The sequence below is a fragment of the Nothoprocta perdicaria genome, unplaced genomic scaffold (genome assembly GCF_003342845.1).
Source record: "Nothoprocta perdicaria isolate Ctin4 unplaced genomic scaffold, notPer1 scaffold_77, whole genome shotgun sequence".
Classification (NCBI taxonomy): Eukaryota; Metazoa; Chordata; class Aves; order Tinamiformes; family Tinamidae; genus Nothoprocta; species Nothoprocta perdicaria.
Genome location: NW_020456054.1, coordinates 1,565,724 through 1,593,132, shown reverse-complemented (window position 1 = coordinate 1,593,132; position 27,409 = coordinate 1,565,724). Strand labels below are relative to the sequence as shown.

Below are 27,409 nucleotides of genomic sequence, written 5' to 3'. Positions count from 1 at the left end.
CTACCTCGCTCTCCCCTTGGGCTTCCCTGACCATGCATTTTTCATATCTGCAGCGTTTCCTTTCCTTGTCTCCAGCATCTTTACATCTGCAGTCAGAAATCTCTTCCTGTGCCCAGCAGAGCTCATTAACTCCTGCTTTATTCCTCACTGCAGTAGGGAGGCTGTTCACTATGTGACTGGCTGCAGGGCTGTGTTTTCTCCTGGTCAGGCTTAGAGGTACCTTGTGACTTCTAATTGAAGTAGAGCATCTTTGAGAAGAACATCTAATTTTTAAAGCTTCAGGCAATGGAGAATCCACCACAACAGTGGACGCGCTGCTCTGAAAAAGTGCATCTCAGATACAGGGTGAATGTGTTTTGCTTCAGCTTTCAAACAAAATACAGATAAATTAAAGAGAAAATGTCAGCTAAATGAAATCATCTCTCAACCTTTATTTGCTAAATAATATAGATATGACTTTAATATAGATTTTTTTATTCTCTCTCACTGTAAGACATTTTCARAATATTAAAAGTGACATTTGCAAATTACATCTTTTTGTCATTTAGCAAACCCCAGCAGAGGAATAAGAAAAAAAAAATCATAAYAAAATATTTGCGGCACAATATATTCTTGATTTTTTTTTATCTTGCTATAGTAGAGAAAAATAGAGAAAATACTTTTCCTGTTAAGAAGCAAAACTGAAATAATGCATCTTTAGTCTTTAGAAAAAAAAATAGTGATTTTTATGACAGTAAATTGGTGAAGGAGCGGGGGGTTCTCTAAGACCACCACATGCAGAAATCCCATTCAGTTAATATTGAGACACTGATCAAAAGCCAGTCCACTTTCATTAAAGGTGCTTTTTAGACAAAGTGTTCTGGAAGGCTAGCTACAATCAAGTACTATAAGGGCACTCTATTCCAAAGACTCTCAAGACTCTCATTTTAAAAGAAAAACTTTCAGAACAACCTTGCCATGGAAAAACAATCTGTTTTTCATTCTCTTCTTCTCTTGCAGGAGACTGCAATAAAATGTGAGGTGAGCACTTCTTATATTACCTCACTTAATCCTCACTCTTTTACCTGTAAAGAATTGTTACTCCAACTGTAACAGCCACTTAATGTGAAACACAGTAAGTAAAAAAGCTRAACTGTAGGTCTTAGTTGGCTTGGATTGTTTACCGGGGCAATGAGCTCTTTCCTAACAAGTAATCAGGCTTATCTTGTATGACTACTACCCTCTTTTATCTGACGGTTTTACTCTGTATGTATTTAGTATTTAAAAAAGACATCTAATCTACAAATTAACACAGGTTTGGAACAATTCTAGACTATGTGAGAAATTTGTTCTACCTTGCATAAAAACTATTAGAGCAAAACCAGTCATGGATTATCTAGCTGCAATCTCACTAGTGTTTGCAAGCGTTTTTTTCTGCTACAGCAGTTTTTGGGTCACATTCTTAGATCATTTTTAMTTTAGGTCTGGAACAACAATTGTGTCAGTCAGTATTTTTGCAGTATTTTCTCAATGCCCTTGCTTTTTCTCAGAGATTCCAGCAAATTTCAATATACACCTAATGGTTAACCTTAGCACCTACGTTTGGAAGTCTTGACCTGTGAACAATCAGTGCCTCATTTGTTAACCAAAACAGTAATCAATTTTTCTCAAGTAAAACATTTATAGTTTAATCTGTAGGATGAGTCTAAGCTAATTCTTCAGCCATTGTTTAACTTTCTTAGTATGCTTCAGTTATACGTTTTCAAAAATGGCTATAATGCAGGACCTGTTTTCTCTCTCAGACTTATTCAGAGCAGAAATACCAGAATCCTGGCAAAATATCAAACAGCCAAGCTCATCATTGTTTTACATACAAATGAAAAGGGAACAACATAATTCAAACCGTAGGTAAATCACAAAAATATTTAATTCCATACCCAAGTGGTCACACATGTTCATACACCTATAAGCAAACATACAAGTAAGGTGGCTGCAAAGCTGCAAACCAACAACTCTCCAAACAAATCATGCTTGTTGTATTTTCTCTGGCAGAGGGAGGAGACAGTCGCTTTGTCTTTTGAAAGCTAAAAGAATGAGAGAATCTCTCAAGCATATTAACTAGATTCAATGGAAACAGCATGCGGCTGCCCCTCTTTAGCTTTCATGAACATATCTGGCCAATTAGTATCTAAATTTATAAAAACACTTCTTTCATAAACGTTGAATATTTTATGCTTGTAAAGTTTTTACGTACTTCTACGTGCATACGAAAGTTCTGTAATTGAGGAAGGTTCAGCAGTGCATTAACTATGATAAAATCCGACTGTTCTTCATAGCCCAAGACAAAAATAAGGTTTGGCAGCAACACTCAGTTCCCACAGGATTTGAGGGAAACAGTGTAATAACAAGGCACTTTGTTAAAATCCAAAGAACTTCACAGCAAGCTGTCTTAGAGAGGAGCCTAACCCAGCAGGTCTGTCTCCTGATACATTGTCAGGTAAACAAGAATGAGGGGAAAAAAAAAAAAAAAAAGTTTGTAGTCACTAAAGAGCAAAACTAGCTAAAAAAAAAAAACCCATAGCAGCAGTAGAAGCTTTTTAAGTCACTTGTTTGGAATCCAGTAGAGATGTTTGGAAGCCTCTTTATTCAAAACCCATTAAGATTCAATAGTATCAGGTTCATCCTGACAGGAATGGCTAGGATTTGACAACTTGTGTCTCCTGGGCATAGGAAAGCTCAGGTAGAGCTGGAGCTTAACTCCTGTTACCAGCTCACAACAGTAAGTTACAGATTTGGTGGGCCCCATCCCCTTCAGAAGGGGTAGGGTTGACATCGAAAGAGATGTAGTCAGAGAATCCAGGGCTTCCCAGGTCAGCAAAACACTTGCTAGAACTTGTGGTGGTGGATTAAAAAAAAAAAAAAAAAAGGAATGAAGAGAGTAACTTTTAGTCACTTTATTCAGAATTGACTTCTGAAAAAAAAAAAAAAAAAAACCCCAAGCAAAGTCAGTTTGAGCCTCTGATGACTACCCTGATATAACAGATTTCACAATGCTTGCATAGAGACCAGAAATGATCCCTAAAATAGAAATAATAGATTCTAGTTTCTAGTTCTAGAAATAAAAGCTTTTCCATGATATTTTAAGACAAGAATTTGGAAACATTAGGATTTAGGGTTTGTTTATTTGTTTGTTTTATGTAAGGAATCTGAAAAACTGGATAATGAATTCAGCTATTTTAAATCTTTTTTTTTTTAGTAAAACCACAAATTTTTATAAATACTTTAGGTGCAGTTTTAGATGCACAACATTATCAATATCAATATTATTATGTGACATCTAGAAACATCACGTTTGACTTAAAATATGAATAATCAAAATAGGTGCTTTGGTGTGAAGGTATTTCCTTTTCTCATATAGATGTTTATCAGATAAAATAACTGGAAATTAATTTAGTCTTACACTCCATGCTTAAGGTTTGCAAAATTTGGTCTATTTTAAGCTGTTAAGAAGAGCCATCTTTGTCAACGAAAGCTGCAAGATAGGAAGAGCCCTTTGTGAACAGATTGCCTGGAGTTTCAATTTTGAGTGTCTCTAGATAAAAATGAGTCACTATCAAGAATTTTATTGGAAGATAACTTTTTTTTAATATAATCTAGAAATCAATGCTAGTTTGCATTATTTTTTAATAATTTCTTTATTTAAAAATTAGAATGATTAAGAGAAGCAAGAAACTCTCTAAAATTTTCAAAAAACATTCACGTTTGTAGTCAAAAGATTTACAGGATAACCCAGGTTAGAGACCTTAGGAGGTCTCCAGTTCAACTTTTGCTCAAAGCAGTGTCAGCCATGAGATCAGATCAGTTTGGTCAAGACTTTCTCCAGTGTTTCTGCTAAGAATCTGGCTGTGTTCAGCCATTTAGACCATTGTGCCCCAACTCTGATACAAGGATGCCCTGGAAGACAATGTCAAAACCCTCACTAAAGTAAACATAGATTGCATCTACTGGTCTCCCTTCAAACACAGATCTTGTCATTTCATCAGACAAGACTATCAGGCTCGACAAGCATTAGCTACCCTTGGAAAATCCATATTGGTTATTCCTTATCACCTTCTTCCTCATGTATACAGAAATAACTTCACAGAGCATCTGCCCCATGATTTGCTTAAGGACTGAAAGTGAGGCTTAGCAGCCTAGAGTTTCTGGATTCTCCTTCTTCCCCCTTTCTGAAGAGAAATGCAACATTTRTCTTTTCCCAGTCATCAGAGAGCAGTCAAATTAGTCTTTCTTATTTTCTCCAGAGATTCACACTGGAGAGGAGAGCTGATCTTGCAAGTTGAGCAGCTTGTCTATAAAACTATAAAAGATTTCATTTTTGTTCTCATGTGAAGCAGGGAAATTATGAATTTCTCACCCCAAATGACTCAGCAGATGATATAACAGCAATACATATGATTAGAAAACCCAGAATGCTTAGAAAAGGGACATGCTGAAATGAAAGGACATTAATGAACATCACTTATCCAGTGAATGCTGTCTCTATAGCTCTGAACTCATCTATATTCAAAAGATACACACAGTAGCTGTAAAGGACAAAAGAAGGACACAACATTAAAAAGTGGCTTTTAATTGCTCTAATTTTTAAATTCTAAAATAGAGAAATACAAAGACATGAACAAATGCTTCTTTGCTCATCCATAGTAGCTATGTGATGTGAATCACTAATAAAAATGGTCATGAAAGGTGAATTTAACATAGTTACCGTTGCTATGAAAGCCACTTGCCATATTATCCACATGTTGCACAAATCACTTCACTTTCCTTATCACTCAGAAACAGGTAATGAGGTGCTTGGAAAACAACTTCCTCCCCAAAAAGTTTCTGAGACTGCATTTGAAAGGAAGCAATTTGAATGATGTCTCTCAGAAAGCAGTGAATGTTTGATAAGAAAATTATAGATGCATTGAACAGGGCAGAGTCAAAATCCACAAATGTGTGTGAACTGCATCTGGACCCACTGGGAGAGAGTTGGCAGTCTCATCTCCCATCTGTCCTTCACCAAAAAAGAGGGAATGCAGCTCAAATTCACAGCTTCTGCTGTACTCATCTCTGTCACCTGCTCACAATTCCTGATATACATACCTGTGTGTCGTGTTTGTCTAATATTAGCTATAAAAATCAAAGGTGATCAAAATGCTATAGATTGTGTAAGAGAAAAAAATGGATATTTGCAAGCCACTAGTGAAAAAAAATCTTTTTCAGTTCTGCAGAAGCAGTAAATCTATTCAACCTCCAAGTAATAAGAAGAACCTTTCAAAGACATATTTGGAAACAACGTGGAGTATTCTTTGCAGAAAAMCTCTGCAAAATGTATACACTGCTTATCGCCAGAATAAGTCCCATTAAAGAAATCAGGTATTTTCAGAGTGCCAAAAATAAAACYTCTAAGGGCAGGAAGGAACTTCAGCACTAAGACTGCAATAGCAAATGGTCCCAGGAGATAAGCCCCATGATCTTCTCCATTTGTTCATTCAGTAAGTATACATTTTCAAGTGCAGTGATTTTCTTCCTTCTCCAAGTGAAGTTATTCCAGTCACACTGTATGTTTTGCATAACAATTCTATAACAGAGAATAGTGTGGCACAATATAGGTTTAGTAGTAAATGTTATAAACGTGGATAAAATCACACTTAAATAAGTTTGCTCTGACATGTTTTAGAGGAAATAATAATTTTAATGGAAGTAGGTTTGAATGTATGTAAATAGAAATAAACAGAATCTATTGCACATATAACTGTCATGTAACTTACGAATCATATCCTGTTTGCAAAAGGAGAAGGTGGCTATTACTTAATCTCTTAAAAAGATTTTGTGTTTGGTTCCTTGAAATATCTTTCTTTCTGTTAAACTGCTTAGTATATTAGTAATAATCCTTGTGACATGTCATTGCTTCCATTTTGGACCATTAGATTCTTTGGAAGATCTACCTTGTTTTCACAAGAATATGTTTTGAAGTACTAAATTACCAACAGTGACTAGATTAGTCACTACTAAAACTGAAGTGACTATCCAGGGAAACATTTTCCCTTGCATGCAAGATTGGGAGACCACAAGAAAATCTGGCTTTTTGTATTTGACTCTTTGGCATTAGCTAGTAGTGATCCATTTGGGAAACTTAGTCAGCTAATAGGTATTCATTTAATATTGCTTACCCCAAAAGCATTATTTCCCTCTCATGATGATTTTATATCAGCATAATTCCATTGTCCTGAAAAATGTCCATATTCTAGAAAAAGAGTAGTATAGAGTACCAGCACCATCAAGGCCATGATAAGCTAGGAGAAAATATTTTATGGCAGTATTTTTTTACTGATCTCATTTGTATGAGCAGCTGTAGAGGAAAATTTATTGTTTCTATTATTGGCAAGTGGGACATCAAACACTTTTTGTAAAAATACACAAGTTAAGCAACATTATTAGGAAATCATGGCCATTTTGACCATCAACATTTCCTTCAAACTGCTGTATGAAGATTTTTAAGAAAAAAGGCAGAACATGGAAATAACACACAAGATGTCAACAAATGCTTGTCTGCGTGCTGTAGATTATATACACTCACAAAYAGTCTGGATGTGGGAACGATTGAACCTTCCACAGGAGATACAGACTGTATTAGTGGAAGACATCTTCTGAGATAGGTCGTAGTTCTCTTCTAAGTGAAATAGGTTGTCCTAGAAGCTGTCCTATATAACCAGATTTACACTAAGGCTTTTATTAAAATATAAGGAGATACAATTTAAAAATTGCTTCATTTATCCTCCTAAACTAATGTTTTGCTTCATGGTTTCTACTGCCTGATTCCTAGAATCAAGTAAATACGCTTATGTTGCCATCTTAGTTTCAATTAACTCCATACTGGTGTTGTAGCTTTGTTTCAATAGGCAACATCCTCTTAGGAGAACTTAAGTGTCTTGCACCACAACTTTCATGGCTACAGGTAGCACTCAGAGAATAATCTTCAAGTGTCTATCTTTGTAGGGTACTGTAGCACAACATTAAATTACTTAAAGTCACCCGAATAAACAGCTAAACATACATCCTGGGGCATGATACCATCAAAAGATTGTTCCTACACGCAATATGGTTGTAATGCTGCACCTTGTTTGAGTGTAGGCCAGCTAAGAGCTAATTGTAGTCTGGATACTGCATCCAACTAATATAGGTTACCGCTATACTAAAATACTCAATTATAGTGCTCCATCCCACTTTTCAGATAGCCTAAAAATCKGGATACTTACTTTGTCTCCTTCACTTCAGAAAAAAAGTGGCCTGAATTTTTAAGTGCCTGAAGCATGTAAAAAGCCTAATTTTAGATTTTTATTTTCAAGCATCTTTTTAATTTAGCAGTTCCCACTCAATTTCTTCACACAAGTTCACCAAAGAAGGCACAGGAACCCTTCTGCTGCTGAGCCTGCCATATGGAACAGTTATTTCTCCCCTTTACTGAATTTCTGTTTCATTTCATCTGAGCACACAACTTATTTCTGTTGCCTCCACTCTCCTCCCTTTTAAACATTACAACTGCACTCATTAAGTTTAGAAAGTATCTGAGATGAAGTTTAATCAGAAAAAGGAAATGTAAAGTAAGTCTTCTTTAAAGTAAGGTGGTTCTTTTAAAGTAAGAGATATTTTCTGATGAAATTTTAAAGACTCTTGAAATTACCTGGATACTCCTTCCTTAATACACATTCAGCTTCCAGAGCTCCTAGGTAAATCTATGTAAGCATAAGAGGAGACATAAAATTAAAAACTAGACAATTGGCTTCAGTTGCTCATGGTAGTAGAGAACAAGTTGCTGTGATTTCTTCTGAAAGGCATGTTTGTACAAGGTGAGTGCTGACTGTCTTTGGGTCYGTAAAGGGGAATGAGGTTTACAGGAAGCACTTCAGAGATTTGAACATAGATATCCTTTCAATTACATCAAAATCTCTAAAATACATTTTTTTAACATTTTCTCTTTTGACAAGCTGATAAAATAAGGCTGTTCACCCATTTCTCTAGAAATAATTTCAAGCAGCTATCACATACTTAGTATTATGGATAGTGGCTAACACATCAGGCTGACCATTGAAGTTAAAATTTAATAGGTAAAACAATACCGAATACTATATTTTAAAAAGAAAATAAGCATATATGTACATGTCTAAACATAGACTACATACTTTTAGATAAACTAGCTTAGAACTCAACTCTCATATCTATAAAGTGCTTTGAAAATCATTATCATATTTACTGAAAGAAGTTGTTAAAAAAATAAGAGACTAACAAAACATGAGTGTTGTTAAGTTTACTCAAGCATAAACTAACGTACCTAAGTCACCACCATAAACATTATCATCAGTCAGTTTCCTTTAAGGTGAACATAGCAAAATACTATTTTTAAAATGAAAGCAGCAAAGCTAGCTACAAGTGTCATATTTTCAACACATTTTCTTAATCTATTTATCACCATAAGAATTAGGTCATACTGCCCGATCTTGGACATGGGTTGCTTTTAACTTAAAAGAACTTTCAAACATGGTCAAAATAATGTGAAACACTTTCATTGTTAAGACAGCCACAGGTTTATTATGCTTGTTTAAGGTACTTAACAGCCTAACTGTACACAAATCACATCACAAAAATCTGCTATTTTCTATTTTAGAGTCTCTGCCCACGCCTGGTGTGCCACTACACTCATGTTTAGAAAGGATCTGAGTAAATTCTAGTTACCAAAGGGGTCAGTTAAGTCTCGAAAAGTTTTAAGAGGAAGCAAGTCATGAAGCATTTTCTACAGTACTTAAGATGGTTTTAGGAAGTTCTTAGATGCTGAAATCTCAGAAGAATTTCCAGATACCCTGTATATCCASAAATAAACAAACAAATAAAATGAATTACCTATCACCCTCTAACTAATCCTGGCAACATTATGCTAGAGATACTTCACACCCAGGAGCCTTCTCTTCCAGACTAGAAGCTCTAGCCTTACAAATTATCACTCCCTAAAGTCTGATGCAACCCATTGTGAAAGGTGATTCCTCCCTATATCCTTCCTCCTAGAACTGCTTCCATGTTTTATTCCATAGTCTTTAAGAGAAAAAAAAACCTCAAGAAAAGAATTTCTGTAAACAGTGCAAGATAAACAAAGCAGGTTTATTTTTAAGGGTAATTGTACATCACCATTAAGATATGACAACTTAATGCTCACTGTAGACCTTAGCACTCTTAGCAGCTAAATACAGCTAACTGGAGGAAGGAGAACACAAATGAACAAGAAGACCTTGCTACTTCATACAGTTATATTTGAAATTTTCTGGGAAGAAAACTCACCGATGGTGTAATATCTCTTCAGCTCACTCCTCCGCGGATTGCGCCTCTGTGTATTTGCAGTGTTGTTCTGTTCCTCCTCAGAAGTGGCTGTCTTAGTGGCAAGCGAAGATTTACTGGGCTGAGGTGTCTGAGCTTCAGCTGCCACTGGGTTACATCCTGGCCCGCTAATATCCACCGACTGGGACTTCTTCTTTAATCTAAAGCAATTTAAGGCAGTAAAGTATTACTAGTCTTCATTCTACAAGCAGACTACGTATATTGTTTTATTTTATATAAGACAAGACCATGGCATTTACGGTATATCCTAGCAAAATACAGAACAGCAGCAGTAGTAAATTAACCTTGTATTAATTTCCTCTTTCAACTCCTGCTAAATCAGTTACAAGCTAGGCAATTCACCCTCCTACACTTCACGTGTAGCTACTCATAGAAAACTGCCCTCAGATCAGCCTGCTGGGCATTAGAATGATGAGCCTGAAATCCATTTCAGAGAAGACAAAATACCAACAAATTAACCTACAAATTAAACTGATTAATTTACCTGGCTTAAGCTTCCACAGATGGCACAAGGAAATTAAATTATTTGCACAAAATTGCGGAAAAGGCTCAGAGCCAGGAACTGCCTTATGAACTTGTAATTTTCTGAATTCAACTGTAGATCTCCAGCTATATTTCAACAGTCTTTTTCTCATTAAATTCAGTGAGAATTCTCGCTAAATTTCAGTGGTAACCACGGACAGAACTAGAGGAAACGGTGACAAGCTGAGGCACCAAAAGTTCCGCAGGAACTTCAGGAAAATTTTCTTAACAATGAGGGTGACAGAGCCCTGGMACAGGCTGCCCAGAGAGGTTGTGGAGTCTCCTTCTCTGGAGATCTTTAAAACCTGCTTGGACATAGCCGTGTGCCACGTGCTCTGGGTGACCCTGCGTRTGCAGGAAGGTTGGACTRGATGATCTCTAGAGGTCCCTTCCAACCTTAACCATTCTGTGATTCTATGAAATTCGAGTCCAACTATGATCTGTTAGCCCAGACACCATTTTGTGCRCTGCAACTTCAGGCTCTGGAAAAAGGAACCAAAATTCTTCTGTAGGTCAAACCACTACTACTCCTCTTGCTATCGGCATCCAGATATCAACCACTATCCTCCGAGCCTGGCCCTCCAAGCAATTCTTTTTCTATCCACCCAGCTGTCCACACATCTGGATCATAATATCTCAGTTTGGAAACACTGAGAGACAGCATCAAAGTCAAGGTAAATAACATCACTGCTCTGCATCCTCCCCAAATTTACTTATTTTATCAGAGTTCTACAGGACAGTGTACAAAACCACTTTCAAATCACACTTAGTGTGATGGTGAGTAGACCCACAAGGACAGTATCACCACAGTTTTGGCATCTGCTGTATCTCTAGTAACATAAAATAGAAGCTATAATTCTACTGAAATTACAGAATAGTGACAAATTTTCTGATATGAAGCCCACACTATATATGCATTGGAGTTTTCTTTTCTTCAATTGTACTACACATGATTGACTACTTGATTTGACCCTGGAAATAAAAGATATTTATAATATTGCAGTGCCATATAGATTTGAGATGAAGGGATCACAATATCTCTGAGATTCTGAAACAAGTGAAGTAAAATGATTAAGTTTTGTGTTGCCCAAAGACAATTTTATTACAGTAATGATTTTATGCTAACACTCTCCCTCTGAACTTTATGCTTCCTTATTTTTTAAATATTTTCTTTTTGAATCTGTTGCAATTAAGTATCATGGATTCTTGCACTGAGAATGCAATTCTCCATTTTAAGCAGTGATGATTTTTCAAAAATATTTCAAAAATAATTACTGTTGGTGGACTGGAAAATCTTGAAGTCACAGGTGAGCTCTGTAAGTAATGCTAAAGATTCAAAGTGCATGAGGAATGTAATGAATGCCCTCAGGGGCTTGCTGGAAAGGCTGTACTGCTGTTGTTCCAGACAAGTATCTTGTCCCTGACTGCCATCCATGGGAAGAGCAGGGTTACGGGCGCAGTGAAATCTGCACAGGTATAGCTATATATGTGCTATATATGTGGTTTAGCTTTTCCAGTTATTACTCTTTGTTGGTCCTAARTTATATGGGCAATGGGCTGTGGTGACAAGTGCCTGTTAATCTCTGGGCTTTGTAGAAGTACCACCTCCTTTTTGTTTAGGCTACAGCAGTCACAGAAGCTCATTTTAATGCAAGGTAACAATAGCATGATGAGAAGGAAAGAAGAACAATCCATTTACATGCACATATACCCCAGCTCCTGCTCTTCAAAGTGACTGTGCTAGTCTTTACTCTGAGGATTTGAGTAAATCTTCCCTCTGAGGAGCTTTGTCTATACACTGTATCAGCAGGGACACCAYCTGGAGCAGCTTGGTATGCATTAACTGAGTACTTGGAACTGAACATTCATACACACAGAAAACAAGACAAGACTGAAAAGTATATCATTGTCTGTGATTAAAAGCAGCATGAGAAGTAAGGAAAACAACTGCTAGATGTTCTGCTGGCATTCAAAATGACGCACTTGTGAGGACTTGTTTGAGAATGTCTAGATTTTAGCCTGCTGTTAGACAATTGTATTTACCTAAAGGGAAGGCTAGGGCATTTCCCTGACTTTGTTACTACTGAGTCATGTTCCCTTATGATGTTAAATTCTGCTATGCCATTGAATATTTTAAGCAAGATAAAATAAATCTCTAAAATACCTTTCCATTTGAAACATTTTAAGGTTTAAAGGATTCCTTTTCGGAGGAAAATCACTAGTTTTCAAGAACTGACACCTTGCCTATCTCTGACCCAAGATTCCCATTGAGCTTTCAAAATAATAAAATGTATTTTGCTTCTGTGGTTGTGCATAATGATACTACTATGAATCATTTAATACCTCCAGAGTTTCAAACTAAGGCAAGTGAAGTCTAAAGACGAATTCTTATACTTCTGCTCTGTATGATGCTGATGTATTGCCACTGAAATAACTATACAAATGGAAATATATCTGTATGACATATATTCCAGTTTTATTTTGATTACTTTCTAAGCCACCAAGGCTGTTGGAAGGACAGTCTGATTAAAAAAGTTGTGAATTACTGTGCAGAATTATTCAATAAAGCTTGGGGAACACCAAGTTGTTGTGAGAAATGTAGTGTGTTTATTATTCTGAAATTATATAGAAATACAATAATGATATCTGTCTCTTGAGCAGTAAAAATGCCCTATGACCTTTTCCAGGTGGCTTATGATTAATTAAAAGACTGAGTTCAAATGCCTATAGCAAAAGATGTGCAAAAAGAAAGAAAACAGACAAATAAATAAAACAAATAAACACAAAAAACGTCTTTCCAGTGCTACTTGTAATGCAGAAAATCTCAAAGGTGAGACTTTCAGATCCATAGATATCCAAATACTAAAATTAAATAATAAAACCATGAAAGACAAGCAAGTTGACACATTACTATCAAAATTACAAACTGTTCTTGAGAGACCATAGTGATAGTGTTTTTGCTGCCAGGAAAGATGAAGAAAATGGGTGGGAATTAATGCAATGTCTGGCATAACGGGATCATAGGAGGAGAACACAGGATCAAGTAAGGACAGGACTTTAAAGGAATGACTTGACACAAACAAGCACCTTGTTCAAATACATCTTCCTTCAGGCCATCTGAACTGTCTATTCATACAGTCATGGCTGAGAAGTAGTTTGAAAAGCAAAAATAAACAAACACAAATACAGCAGACTTGCTGTATTCTCACCGCTTGAAGCAGACTTGCTTGCATCCTCACTAGACTTCAATGTCTTGAAAGGAAAGCCTGGATTCTATGCGTGTTTGGAAGCAAAAGCCAAGAGAACTGCTTCTCTATAAGTCTGACTTTAGCAGCACCTTGCTTTATTACTAGCCATGTGTGGTTGGTTTATTGTTTGTTTGTTCATTTTGGGAATTAAAGATCCACAGTCTGCCTGTAATAAGATTTATTCTGTGACTGAAAAGCATCTGAACAGTAAGCTTCAGGATCACCTACTTGCTCTTCGCCTTTTTTCCAGACTGTCTGCTCATAGGAAAAATACACAAAGGAAGGATTAACGTGGCAAAGTTTGTTTTAATTTTTACTCTGGCCACAGCAGCCTTTAATTTTTACTCTGGCCACAGCAGCCTTCAGCTAACTTTTGAAGAGCGGGCAACACAAGCCTCTTTCAAGGTAGCTGGGGCTGCCCCGATGTGACCCTGCTGCGGTCTGACTGCAGACAGAGCCCCTGCAAGCATTGCAAAGTCACTGTGGTGTTGGCAAGACTTGCAAATGTTTATTTGATAGCAAGGGCAAAGTCTGAACGGCACTGAGACATGAGTTAGCATGGGCAAAAATACATCTGTAGCTATCCTTAAATCACAGGAGTTCAAGGGAGGAAAAGCTAACAAAATATAATAAAAATAAAGAAAAATTTGTAGCCCTTTAACAGGCAAGAATTCAAAAGTTGGTCATAACCACTGGCTGCTGGTGGCTTCTGTGAAATAAACTGGTGGTTTAAGTTTAATTTTAATGTCATCTGGCATCTCCACAACAAAAGCTGTAAGTTCAGAGGAAAGTTCCTTTTATATTTGCCCGCATTTTCCTTAGAACAGATGTCATACCCTCCACTAATTCCCACTATGAGAAACCTTCAACACAGTCCTCTGCGCTTCCAGCCAACCAGACAGGGGCAGAAAGCTAAAAACTGTCTCTCGATATTCTTCCAGGCTACCAATTGCAAAGGATTTGCTCATTTAGCTAATCCAGAAGGAGTGTGTGTCTCGTGTGTCTCCAAACTCTATGACATGACATATCTATAAGCAGACATACCGACTGGTGTGTACAAGAAGGGGGAATATTTTTAAATCTAGGTTTTCCTTCCTTTCATCCTCTGCAAAACTGCAAAGTCTTCTATGGCATCTTAGAAACAGTCTAACAGATGGCTCCAGCTTTTACTTCAGCCTGACCAGCTGGCTCCCTGCATCCCCAGCAACACCTCCCAGGAACAGGTCACTTTGAAAGGCTTCCTAGCGTTTTCCTCAAAAAGAAAAAAAAAATTCTCTCGAGTATTCAGGCATCAACCACCAAATGCTCTACGCAATCAATACATACGGAAAGGCATGAAATCCTGCTGCTAATGAATTTGTTTGAAATTCTGTTATAGATTTCAAGAACATCAGGATTTTACCTCTGTTATTCAATACAGATGTATTCAGTTCCTAACCAAGTGCATGAGCAGTGGGCTGACATGCAGTATACTTTTTAATTTAATTATTGCAAACTGAATTTTTATAAAGCAGAATGAAAAAAAATAAGTCATTAGCTTCAAAATAGACCTTGAGAGAAGTCTGACAGTCTAGCTTAGGAAACAAACAAAAAAATTACTACATTTAAACCACTTTTGGTGGAAACAGTCAAACACACAAACAAAGCCAGGGGCAGGGAATCCATGCAATTTGATCTTTGCACATCTGTAAGTAAAAGTCCCTCACCACAACAAAGATTTAGAAGAAAGTCTAATACATCTAGTCTACTGAATATAAAAAAAATGTCCCTATACCCTTGTGACTATTCCGGGAGTTTTAGTACATCATCAGTAAGAGAAACAAAATTCATTTGAAGAGTGAAGCATATTCTTCAGAGATATATTTAGAATATATGGTATTCACAAATACCTGAAAGAGCTGGATATGAATTTGATTTTTTTGTAGCAAGAATTGTGACTAAAACCAGCACTGACAGCCAGAATTCATCTGAGTTTGGAAATGAGTAAACTTTTTTTCCATCTTTATCAACGCAGCACTGCAAAGGTCTGACAACTTTACAGCAGAAGGCTTAAAAATATGGTATCTCAATACTGTGAGCAGTTTCTTTACTTCTTTTCTGTGACACATGAGTGCAGAATAGGAAGAAGAGTCATCATGTCTAAAACTAGAGGGATTAGAGAGATTCATACATTGCTGTCACCAGCATCCCTATGTCTAAGGGAAGAGTGATAGCATGTTCTTGGGAGTTGCACAGTATCATGGTCTCCTCTACCCTATAATACCAAGCAGACTTGTCTGGCAATAGGAAGTGATTGTTAACATACTGCCTCCCTTCCCTCTTTCCTACAAGTCTGTTTTGGCACAACATGGACAGAATTTTCGGGTTTCCATGGCAGTGATGATGTATTGGGTGATGGGCTGTGTTTGCTGCATGAGGTTTCTTCTGCATGCTTGTGACATGAGGTGATGCCCTGGAGATCTGCTGAAAACACTTGTGTTTAATGCTCTTGAATACCACCTGCAGCTCTGGCCACCTCTGAAAAGAGAAGGCTACAGAATTAGAATGATACTGGCAAAAACATCCAAGATGACAGTGAGATGMTTTCTCGTGAGAAGAGAGTAAACAGACCAGGAGTCCATCTCTGAAAGGAGATGGCTGTGGGGCAGCAGTTCTGAGGTCTCTTTGGCCATGAATAATGAGAAAGATAATGAATATGAAATGAAAAATGAAAATAAGAAATGTTTTCACAGGGGAAGATACAAGAACCAAATGAAAGCAAGTAGCAGGTCTGAAGTCAATAAAAAGAAACACATATTTGAATCATATATAATTACATGAGGGAAAAAATGCAGAAGCTACAAGTATCACTGGGTACCAATGTGACTTACATAAGTAATGGAGAAAGGTCTCATTACGGGTCATGAATCATGCAGCTACCCAATGTACTGAGGCAGTGAGGGCTGGAAGGTGGAAGGGTTGAATTTCATGGAGTCACTAAATACATGTCCTGCCTCTCACATGCTTTTTTTTCACSTAAATATCCACTTCTACATAAGATACATGAAACTGAATGCAAAATACAGGCAATTCAAAGCTGAATTGCTCATTATGAATTGCGGAGGAAAACAAAAAGCAAACACCACAAAGCAGTTGGAAAATACAACACAACTAAAACGAATGTCTGCCAAAAAAACAAAAAAATAGAAAGCCCTTCAAAATGTTACTTTATATAGGGATCATGCAGAAGAGTCTTCTGATAATGCAAGGAACACGTGAGATTATTTGATGTCAGAAAATAAGAACTAAAAGACCTCCATATTGATAGTGTAATGAAAAGATTAGAAATTAATTCACATCTGCATATTCCCAAAAGTACTTCAAACTTGGAAGGTATATATCAACAACACAATATTTTGGCTAGCTCACAACAACGTCGGCACAAGCACTACATGCTAAAAAAAGAGCACTATTTCAATATTGTATTTTGACGGTATTCAAATAGATTTTGATTTATTCTCCCCACYCTCCAACGTGTATTTATTTGAGCAATTGGAGTAAGCATATAAAACACAATTTGTTGTTCCTTTAGGCACACAATGCACATGCTAATGTGTAAATTAAGTACATATCATTTGTTCACAGTTAAAATACCAGAAAACAAATCAAACCCACTCTCGCTTCACTTCCCAGTCATCCTCATAGATGTGGTCTAGAAGTACAGATCATGTATACATCRAGGAAAACTTCCACCATGCATCATTCTGTAAGTAAAGACAATCCCAAAACAGAAGTTTCACAAGACRTCGGGAGGAAAGATAAAGAATACCTAAGCTATTGAAAATTTGGTTCTGCAGCATCTCAACTAGGTAGCCCATGCTTTGTTTCCAAATGTCCCTAAGCAACACTTGCACCTAGAGTGTTCCGAGGGCACATCACAGAATAAAGATTTAGGAAGATGAAGACAAACCTTGTGATTATTCCTGGGAGCATGACAGCACAGCTACAGGTAAGCCCTTGGAGGATCATTTACAGAAGACATATAGACTGGTAGCTGCCCGGTTACATCCATTAAGCTCCAAGCGGGAGAGTCCAGGATCGCCCGGTGGCTGGAGCGTGGCCAGGCATTCTCACTGCCTGCGAGAGAAGGGTTAGAGAGTTCACTGGCACAGGAGGCAAATCGCTCTGCACAGCACACATGGGGCTGGAGACGTGCATGGGGCATGGCGAAGTGGGGAAGGTGGCGATGATGATGATGATGGAAGGGAGGATGGCAGCAATAATGCTAAACACGGAATAATGCATCTGAGGTAGATACAGCATGTACAGTTCATAGTTTTTTTTTCATGTGCAATTTTTTGTATGGATTGAGATAAGAGCTCAAGAATATATGGCTTCCTGAAGACGATTTATAACATCTTACATTCTCTCCACACGGGTGGAAATATGCACTGTAACTAGGCAGCGTGTTTTATCAGGTGTGAGAATTTCTTGATCTCCAGAATTTCATGATTCTGTGAGGGTTGGTAGCAATGCTGTATTATTTGCTGACAGTTCTATCCATTCTAGACATGTTTTAGAAGAGATGTCTGAAGTAAATTACTATTTTGGATCTTTCTATTTTGTTAATAGCTGCTATACTGTTATTTAAATAACTCCCACTAGTTTCGTTTCACAAAAGCTCTTCCAATGCTTCAAGCAAATATGCTTAGGTACAATTTGCACAGATCTTGAGAATTCCAGCTCTGTCAGGTTCAGCACAGAGAAATTTTGCATAATGGCTGTAAAATGACTACAAGATTTATTTAATTCATTTTTGCCTCATTAATGCTGTTGCATTATGTCTAGTGCTACCTTACTTATTAGAACGGATTCAAATCTATTTTAAGGTCATATCACTACAGGAAATCTTTGCTCCACCTAATTAGAAGAAGGTATTTCTGAAATCTATATTACAGACTATAACTAGACCTCGGGTTCTATTTCCTTGAAAAATATTGTATGATTTTCATGTTGGCAGGACCAGATCCTAAATCATCAACATCTCTCTCCCAAACACAGAGTTCTCAGCATTTTCAAAAATATGTTGCACCCAATGGTCTGGGAGCTGCATGCCATATTGTGAGACATACAGAATACCTCACCTGCATTGAAGCCATATAAACTTGCAGCAATTTGCAGCATAATTATTTTAATTTTAGTACAGTATCAACTATTCTCCGTACTATATGCAAGTAATTTATATGCCAACAATCCATTTTATCTGCAGCCTTTCATTTAGGCAATTGCATTTACATTTCTTTTTGATTCCAACCCTAGGCTTGACTCTTTTCCGAGTTGTTTASCAGTCAGCAGCAATACCCACAGGTATTTACTGTTCCCGAGATTGCTATAATATATGTGATCATAATATACATACATTTATATAGTCAAATTTTAAGGCAGAAGGACCTTTTAACTGCTTAAAGAGACAGCAAAGGTGGATAGAACTACAATGCTCTTGCAGCAACTGAGATTTGAATATTCTAATTCTAGCAGATCAATAAGTAAGCATCACAGTAGGCAGCTAAAATTAGAAGAAAATGTTATGGATACATTTATCCTAAAATACAGAAATGCAAATCTGCACATTCTTCTGTCTTGTCCAATTGCTCATGCAACTCTAATTTTATAGAGGTCTCAAAAAGTGCTTGTCTTGTTCTTTTTGTATTTTTGATTCATAAATGAGGTTAGTTAGCATCAAAAGAAGGAAAGGTCTTGAAAGTTCTAGGGTTATTCTGTACATAAACATGACAAAACAATCCCCAAACTCTCTTAACAGTAGGCCCTCCTGTTTGACGTATTCAGCTCAGACTAACCCCAAATAGCTTTTGTTTTTTTTTTCATACCGTTAGTAGCATTGCAAAATAGAAATTATCAGTATTTCCTTGGGAGCTCTAAAAGTTCTCCAGAGTTGTTGCCCATGAGGGCGTGAGGCTGTGCTAGATTCACTGATGCCCTATGGTAACTGATGCAGGCCCAGGATGGTCCCATCAGAAAGAACAAAGAAATGTTTTCATGATGACATGTCTTGTCGTCACAAAAAATAAGCAATTTCATTTGATCCGTTTATTAATAGCAGTTCATAAGTGAATCATTATATAAGAAGAAACATGTAKCTCAACAAATAAATCACAAGATATTACCTAATTATTTAAAAACAAGCAGAAAATTCCACTGTTTTGTTTTTCAGTTTCGTGGTCGCAGAAAGAACATTTTAAACAACTTGTGACTTCGAGTCCCCAAGAGGGTAAAGGTTAGAAAGACATTTCTTTATGCCTTCATCTTCCAAGCACTGCGTCACAAACCCTCTCTTGCTTCCTCCAAGAGGCCACTGAGCTTCAAAGGAAACTGCCACCCGGAGCAGSGGGAATTGCAGAAGAGGGAACTGGGGCACGACGATCCCGCAGAGGGAATGAAGTGTGTCAGGTGAACAGACTGTGTTCGACCTCAATCTAAGCAAACTTATTCTGGGATGAATGAATGAAGGTGAAAAAGAGGAAAAAAAAAAAAAWCTTCAAGAATATTAAGTTTTGTTGTCATTTTTCTTTTAATATTATGAGAACTCTTGAGATTTCAACATTAATTTCAATTTATCTCAACAGAAAATGTGCAGTAAGTGATCCTAGATAAATTTATCCCTCTTTGTAAGTTCTAGGTCTGTCCTGATGTAAATAAGAATCACYAGCCTACATTAAGCGAACATTTTTCTTTGGATATTGGCCCATGATGGACAGATGCCTACTGGAGGAGTGGAGGTAAGTGSGGGTATGGGAGGGAAAGAAAAATACCAGATACTAGAATTAAGAACCTTATCACAGTTACTTCTTGTTTTCCTTGTGTAGGTGAAACACAGAAGAAGCACATGATGATGCTGAGATTCAAGAAGGCAACCAAACGCTACAATTCAAATTTAAGCTGAAGGAAAGACATATCCTCAGAGAAAGATGACCCTTCCCTGAAATTTCCATTTGGATTGATTTATGTCTGTAACAAGCAGCAATCTTTTCTAATCACGGAAGATGATATTCTATCATCTTGCTATCTTGCCATAGTAAAATGATGACATAAAACAGAGGTGGACAATATTCTTCTYTGGGAGAAACTGAAAATACAGCCGCCCCATGTTATTAATCAATAACCCCAGAAAGCAGAATTGTTACAAACACTGTCAATAGATCTGGTGCCCATCCAGTAGCAATCTTATCAATATATCAGTAAATTACATTATTTAGAATCTAATCAATAATTAATAATTAATAATAATCTAATCAATAATTACATTATTTAGAATCTAATCAAGAAAACTATGTCACAGCTTTCTAAAGAATAGTGAGGACTTTTTTCCCTCGTGCAGATTAAGGCACAGTGCACCTGAACCTGAAACTGTCACGTTCAGACTTGGCAGACAGCTGAACGAAGGAGGCACAAGGAGACAAGGAGCTCTCATTTGACAACATGAAAAAGAGAAGCCAAGGAGTGATTAAAACACAGCTGGGAGCGATCAAAATCAGAGCCCAGAAGACAAATGAGGCTGCAGCAGGTTAAATGAGGCAAGTGAGTTTTGAGGCATTTATGCATTCAGCTTCCTAACTAGAGCTCAGCTCTCAGGAATGACTCTTAAACAACAGCCTGACAGGAATTTGCAAGAAAATGGGCATGCAAGATAAAACATGGAAGCTGAATTTAGATGCATGCAGTAAAACTGTCAGGAATTTAAAAGCCCTACCATATACCATATAAATCARAGGTTTTTAGTCTAAATGCAAAATAAGAATCTGTAAATCACATTTTCTTTTCAGGAAGTACTGGCAGAGTTTCAAGATGTATTTAAGTAATCTCAAAATGTGTGTGTGTATGTTTGTGTTTTTTCCCCCTGGCTAATCTTGAATGAAATGTAACCATTAGGAAACAAAAATATTATGGTTAAGCCTTGCTATTATGAGTGAAAGGGTAAAATATCACACTCACATGTGAAAAACATGGGAAATATAAAGAATTTCAAAAAAATAAAAGAGTCTGTTTTCTATTCTTTTAATGTATTCCAGTAGCCATATGAATTTATCTGTATTCAGCTCAGGCCAGTTATTTGTATATTTACTGTCCCAATAAATTTGCTTTTACTGCATAAGGAGCCTATAAAACACTATTAAAAGCTTCATATCATATTCAGCAGAATAAAAAAAGAGGATAGAGCCTTACCCTCCTGCTCATCCGAACTGGGAGCAGACCCTCTTTGAGCCTATATTCACTGAACACAGATAGGAAAGGGCCAGCAGGCACCAAACACTCCGGACTATTGCAGGAGTTGCAGGAATGGCTCTTCTCCAGCTTTGTGCCCATCTCCTTCACACATGGGGCTTGCAAGTGCTCGCTTATGGTGTAGTCAAGCTTTCCACTTTCAGAATGATTTAAAAAATAAATGGTTTGGCAAACACGTTTTCCACCAAAGTCAAAATCCAGAAGTTAATCTGCATAGAATGCAATTCTTACATTTTCCAAATATTGTGTAAAATACAGCTTTTGCTTTAAAAATATATACTTTGAGTGTATGAAATCCAGATTGAACTGACTTAGTTTGGCTTTAAGATCAACGATGAGTTAATATTTTTATAGAAATATTTTATCATAAGACAAAGGATTCATATGGAGTTACCTAAAATGAGACAAAAAGGAAGATTAAGACAAAGGATTCATATGGAGTTACCTAAAATGAGACAAAAAGGAAGATCCTAGTCTGTGTCAGGGATATGAATTACATGTATCTCTGTGGCCTTCTGCATATCCAGTCACCATGTTTTTCCAAGATAATGCCCAAATGATGTATAACATCAGATGAAATGTGTGAACAAAATACTGAGTTCTTTGGTTGTCCGCACTACTTATTCCAACGTAGTATATACTGCAGAAAAGATGACTTGAATTTGATAATTATTACATTTACTTATTAGAATAAAGTTTTGGGTTTTTTTCATTGTAATATGGAAGGAACTAACCATGTGCTCCTACAAAACATACAGGACATGTAATGTTCAGGTGGAAAAAGGATATTTTATGCATCAGAACTGACCTCTTTACAGCTACTGCATCTCATCTTTATAGTTTTGAAAAAAACAAGAAATTATATAACTTGGTAAAAAGCCGATAGAACCAATGTCATTTTAAATTTCACTGTGTGAAAATCGATTACAGGATGCAAAAAATAAAATCCTCAGGAACCAAAATCTCTATCCCATAATAAGTCTGTGTGTGTGCGTATGTGTGTGTGTGTGTGTGTACGCATGCATATATTTGTGTTTATTATATGTATATTTCTATGTATTTTGAGGTAAAATGAGTAATAAAACTTTTGAGAACAAGAATGTGTTGGAGAGAAATGCAAGCAAAGGATGAGAGTAAAAGGAATAAAATAGCACCAGATCATTTTCAGGATGCTCTAAAGAGGAAGTAAAAATACAAAACACTTTGATGACTTATCATTTTGATTCTTTTTATACAAAATACTAAATAGTCTAAATAAGTCACTTGAAACATGAAGGTTAACTGGAATAAGAAAGCCTAACAATTCTTGTATACTTTTGTAAGACTTTTTTAAAATTGAATACAGTCCTGCTTAGATCAGACTATACTTTTCTAATGCAAAAAAAAAAAAAAAAAAACACCTGAGGGAAAAAAAGAAATAAGGCAATCTTTGATTGGAGGTAGTTAGGCCAAGTCAACAGATCTTTTCTAGTATCCCATTTTCTCAACAAGGCACAATGAAAGACATAAAGCTACTGGCTCGGGAACCATTCAAGAAACTCTATAATCTCAAAACTGGATCCCTTTCCCCTCCCCTTATCAGATGTATCAACATCATCTTTTATCCACTCAAATATAAGCCACCTGGAAAACAAGATCTGGTAATTCCGATTTGATTTAGCTTCAAGTGGACATTTGGAATGGATTTCTAGAGAAAGAAAGCAAAAGAACATATTTTGTAAGAAAAGGATATAASGGAAGAAGAAGAAAGGAAGAGCATGCAAAATATGACCAAAGCACATAAAAAAAGAATTTGTTGACCCCAAATCAAATCAAAATGATGATGATGCATATCCAAGTATTCAGAATGGTTCACAAATTTTACATGAAAAAAAAAGTAACTGAATAAAATAGAGAAAGCTGTCAAGAAAAGAAATACAGAAGTGAGCAGTCCATGGGTTTGCATCAGTTCTTGAACTTTTCCTGTGCTCCAAACAATCCTAAATTCTCCRTTCTAGCTTTGACAGGGCAGGGAAGGACCAAGTAGAGCAAAGCTGGACACCCAGTGGAAACTGCTGCAGAGCTGTAAGTTACAAAGTCGAACCCTTTCAAAACACCCAGCTACTTTACAAGGCCACTGAAGGAGGCAGTTTTGGACTTGGATGTCCTGTGCTCCTCTTTGGACATCTGTCCTTATGTGACATGGGCGAAGTCCAGCGTGCTATCTSCACCATGAATTCATCTCTGGCTCCATGGAATCACCAAACTACTGTAGTAATGGAGAAAAATAGATCTCTCCCACAACCTTTGCAAGCAACCTTCAGACCTTCTGTGAGGCATTACAGCCAGTGCATAAGGCATCTACTGAAGAGGTCCATTACATCAAGCTCTTCGTGTACGCCGGCACTGAAATCCAGTTTTTGCATTTAGTTCTGTGAGCAAAGTCCTGAATAGCCAGCAGTATGGATAGAAAAGACATTTCTGTTCATATCCAGAGAAGAAAATCTTTGTAATGGAGACTGCACCAAGAGTTTTACTAGTGCTAATAGTCAGCATCAGAAAACTACAGGTGTTTTGCTCAGCTGGGTTCTCATGAACACAAGGCTGAGGTTCTTGAGCACAGCTAGCTGCAGAAAGATCCTTTTCCACTTGCTGCTCTGCATTTCCCACCAGGAAACAACAAAYAGGTCTCATTTACCAATACCCTTAGTATGACCAAGCCAATGCCAGGTGAACAATTTGCTTAACTTTTGTTATATATCATTTTTTTGTGCATTTATATATGTGTGTATAWATATACACACACACATATATTTACAGTAAGCATTATTTTAATATATTTTATAAGTAGAGAAGGAGAAATGTTCACTGCATTTTGTTTAGCTGTTTCAGGGTTTGCCACCGTTTGCACATTAGCTGCAGCAACAGCAAGGCCCAGGAAGCTGCAGCAGTGCCCCAGAAGGAAACTGCAGCACAGCAAACTTCAACTTTAGTGTCTTTCCTTCCCTACAGCGCCAATCTTTTAAATAAAGAAATATGCACTGCCACTGCAGGTTAAAATACAGCTTCTAGATGCCTTCTGGGTAGCAATTAAATGTATAATTGAGATCTTTAAGACATTAGAAAGGAAATTCTGTTTTCTAAATGGCTGCAGGGAGTGAGATAACACAAATCCATTTTATGCCAAGACACTTTTCTGCCCACATGCATTCAGTGCACACCACAGGACCCCCCGGCAAGCCTAAGGGGCTGTTTCTTCCATAAACACCACCTCCGGAGTTTGCAGAGAAGGGAGTTTTGAAGCTGTAAGGTGCAGCCCTTAATGGGAGAGCCGTTAATGAGCCTTATTCGGGGAGTTTATCAGTACAGTTTTAAGATTTTAAACTTTTTACTGATGGTAGTTACTTCATGTTGGATTTATAGACAGCTACTTTCTGTTTCTATCTCCTCATGTTTTTGTCTCTATGTGTAAGTAGAGTCTGACTGACTATTCTCTGAGACTAATTCCCCTATCCATAACTTAGGATTTCTTATAAGAAATTGAAACTTTATCCATATATTTACCTTCTTACAATTGATTTTCTACCTTGCTTATCAGCGTTTTGGTTCACCACTGGCACAGAAACTGATTATTCAGCCTCTTACTACTGCTTACAGAGCAATCTTGGATAAAACTGAGCTTCACTACAGAGGATAGGGCTAAAAACTAACAGTGCTGCATCTGGCTTTTGTCAGAGCACTTCAGAACTGCAGAAAGCAAACAATCCTTCCTTTTATCATTTTCCCCATCAATAAACTCCTCATTAAGAAAACAACAATATTAACTCACTACAGCCCTTTTCATCTCCCTATTTCAGCATCCAAACAAACAACACACAATTTGGGATTCAAAATAATGCTAAGTAGACARTACATTGCATCTTTCATCTGGCTGAACCTTGCCATTTCCCTTGGATTTCATTTCCACATGAAACCATTCAGTAAACACACAGCAAGTCTCCCGCCTCCCATGCTTTGCTGCCTTCAGTTTCCTCCCCTGTTCAAGTGAGTAGCAGTACTCCAGAAATCGGTTCATCTTAATCTCCTTGTTTCTCTTTAATCTTTCTCCACTAATGTTGCTCCACTTCCAACATTATTACAGAACTTAAAAAACACTCAGGACTGAAGGACCACATAAGAAAAATCAGATAAGAGCACTCAAGGAATTGAGCTAAGCATGCCAATGCTATTTTCACTTGGATTCTTCTCCATAGGAGCATCTTTTTCTTAAAGAACAGAAATGAGAAAKGGATGAATGGAGAAATAACATGAGTAATTAGATTTGGGAAAGCTTCCAAGAGCAGAAATGTCAGGAAGACTACTGCAGATACAGTGGTCTTAGCATTTTAATGGAGAAGTAATGGATAGAAATTCTACATCAACTGGCTATATACTAGACTTTTGGAGAAGAGATCACAGATTTTTTTTTTTATTTTTTGGCCTAGGTCTTTATCCTCACAGCAATCTGGAAGTACTGACCTCAGTAAAGCTCTTCACCAAGGAGGGCAGGGATCGCTCACACACAAAGATGAGACATATTTGGCTCATCATTTCATTTTCTCTCCTTGGTTTTCTAGGACACCAATTTCCTGTCCTAAAGGTGTCTCAGGGTTTCTTGCCTTCTGTATACTCAGGTTCTCTCTTCCCTTCCTTTCCCCCCTCCCCATCCTTTTCCTTGCCATCTCAGGTGAGAGATTTTAAGATTTAAGGTTTCTTTTTTTCCTTTAGAGTAGCTTTCCTGGTTGCAACTCTGATAGTCCTGATTAAAGAACTACCACCTGCATCTGCTCGGTTCTGCTGCAGCAGCAAGGGAGATGCCATGAAATGACTGATCATTAGGCAGCAAGAGCATACAGGCAGTATAAATAATAAGGCAAACAAATGTTTCCATAATTTTGATCTGTGAAATATCGTACATCGTGCTGGACTATGATCAGTAAAATATCAGTCCCACAAGCTCATAGGCAAACTTTGGGGTCTTCAGAATTTTCTTACCCAAAAAAGTATGCAGCTGTATGCAGCTGCATGCTGATACATGATCACTCACTACTTGCCTTTTTTTTTTTTTCCAAAGAGCTTAAAAAGAAAAAGGAAAGTTTTCTGTCCTCTTTGTCAGTGTAATAATGTGCAAATGTCTCTCTAAACAAACAAGATTTTTTTTTTTGCTCCTGAACCTGCTTGTAAGAAGATGAGAGAGGTGTAAAACCAAGGCATAAACTTTGAAGTACCTCTGTGAGTCAGGATGCTTTTACCAATTTTAAAGCAATAGGCTCATTCAGTTCAGAAATTGTGAGTATTTACAGATATATATTTCAAAGAGAAAAAGCTTTTGTAAACATACTATTGTACTCAGTAGAACAAGGCCTGCATTAAGAAATAACAGCCACTTTCAAAAATCATTTCTCCGTAGCAACCACAGAAGAGTCACTCTAATACAAGCAGCCCTCAGCAAAAGCAATCTATTTTCTAGGTGATTTTCTCAGCATCCAGCTTCCTTGACACTGTTGTCAGCCATTTCTCAGGTCAGTGCCTGCCTCTCATATTTAGGATTTGTCTCTTATCACTCAGGAATTATTGATGTCCTCAGAATCGCCAAATCAGGAGTGTGTTTAATCACTGCTATGATCTAAAATGCCTAGTGCTGCCTGCTTGCTATGAAAACTTATGTGGTAGGAATCAGTGCAGCTTCTGAAAGAAATATGAAGGCTGAAAATTGCCTTCTCTCAATGCAACTCTTTTGACCTTCCTCTTCCTCCTGAACCATGACTGCCAAAGAGGCCATGTGGTCACTACTACGCACTGTCTTTACTAAAACTATGAATTTCTTCAAAGAATTAACTCTTTCAGGAAGGCTACCATTCTTTTCTCCTTAGATACTCTGTGGAAGAGTGGAACTTCTTCAGTAATGCCTCCTCATCCCTCTCTCATATTCCCTC

The 27,409-nt window shown here is 37.2% G+C and overlaps 1 protein-coding gene across 2 annotated transcripts in view; it reads right to left on the bottom strand.

The window, feature by feature from the left end:
* Nucleotides 1-27,409, bottom strand: part of OXR1 (oxidation resistance 1) — a 187,959-nt gene that overhangs the window by 96,535 nt on the left and 64,015 nt on the right. For both annotated transcript variants that reach the window (XM_026051581.1, XM_026051582.1), the window contains exons 2-3: nucleotides 17,125-17,291; nucleotides 9,349-9,545 (exon numbers count right to left, since the gene is read on the bottom strand). In XM_026051581.1, coding sequence (XP_025907366.1) covers nucleotides 9,349-9,545; nucleotides 17,125-17,183 — 256 coding nt within the window. In that variant the 5' untranslated portion in view covers nucleotides 17,184-17,291. The remainder of the gene's footprint in view (nucleotides 1-9,348; nucleotides 9,546-17,124; nucleotides 17,292-27,409) is intronic.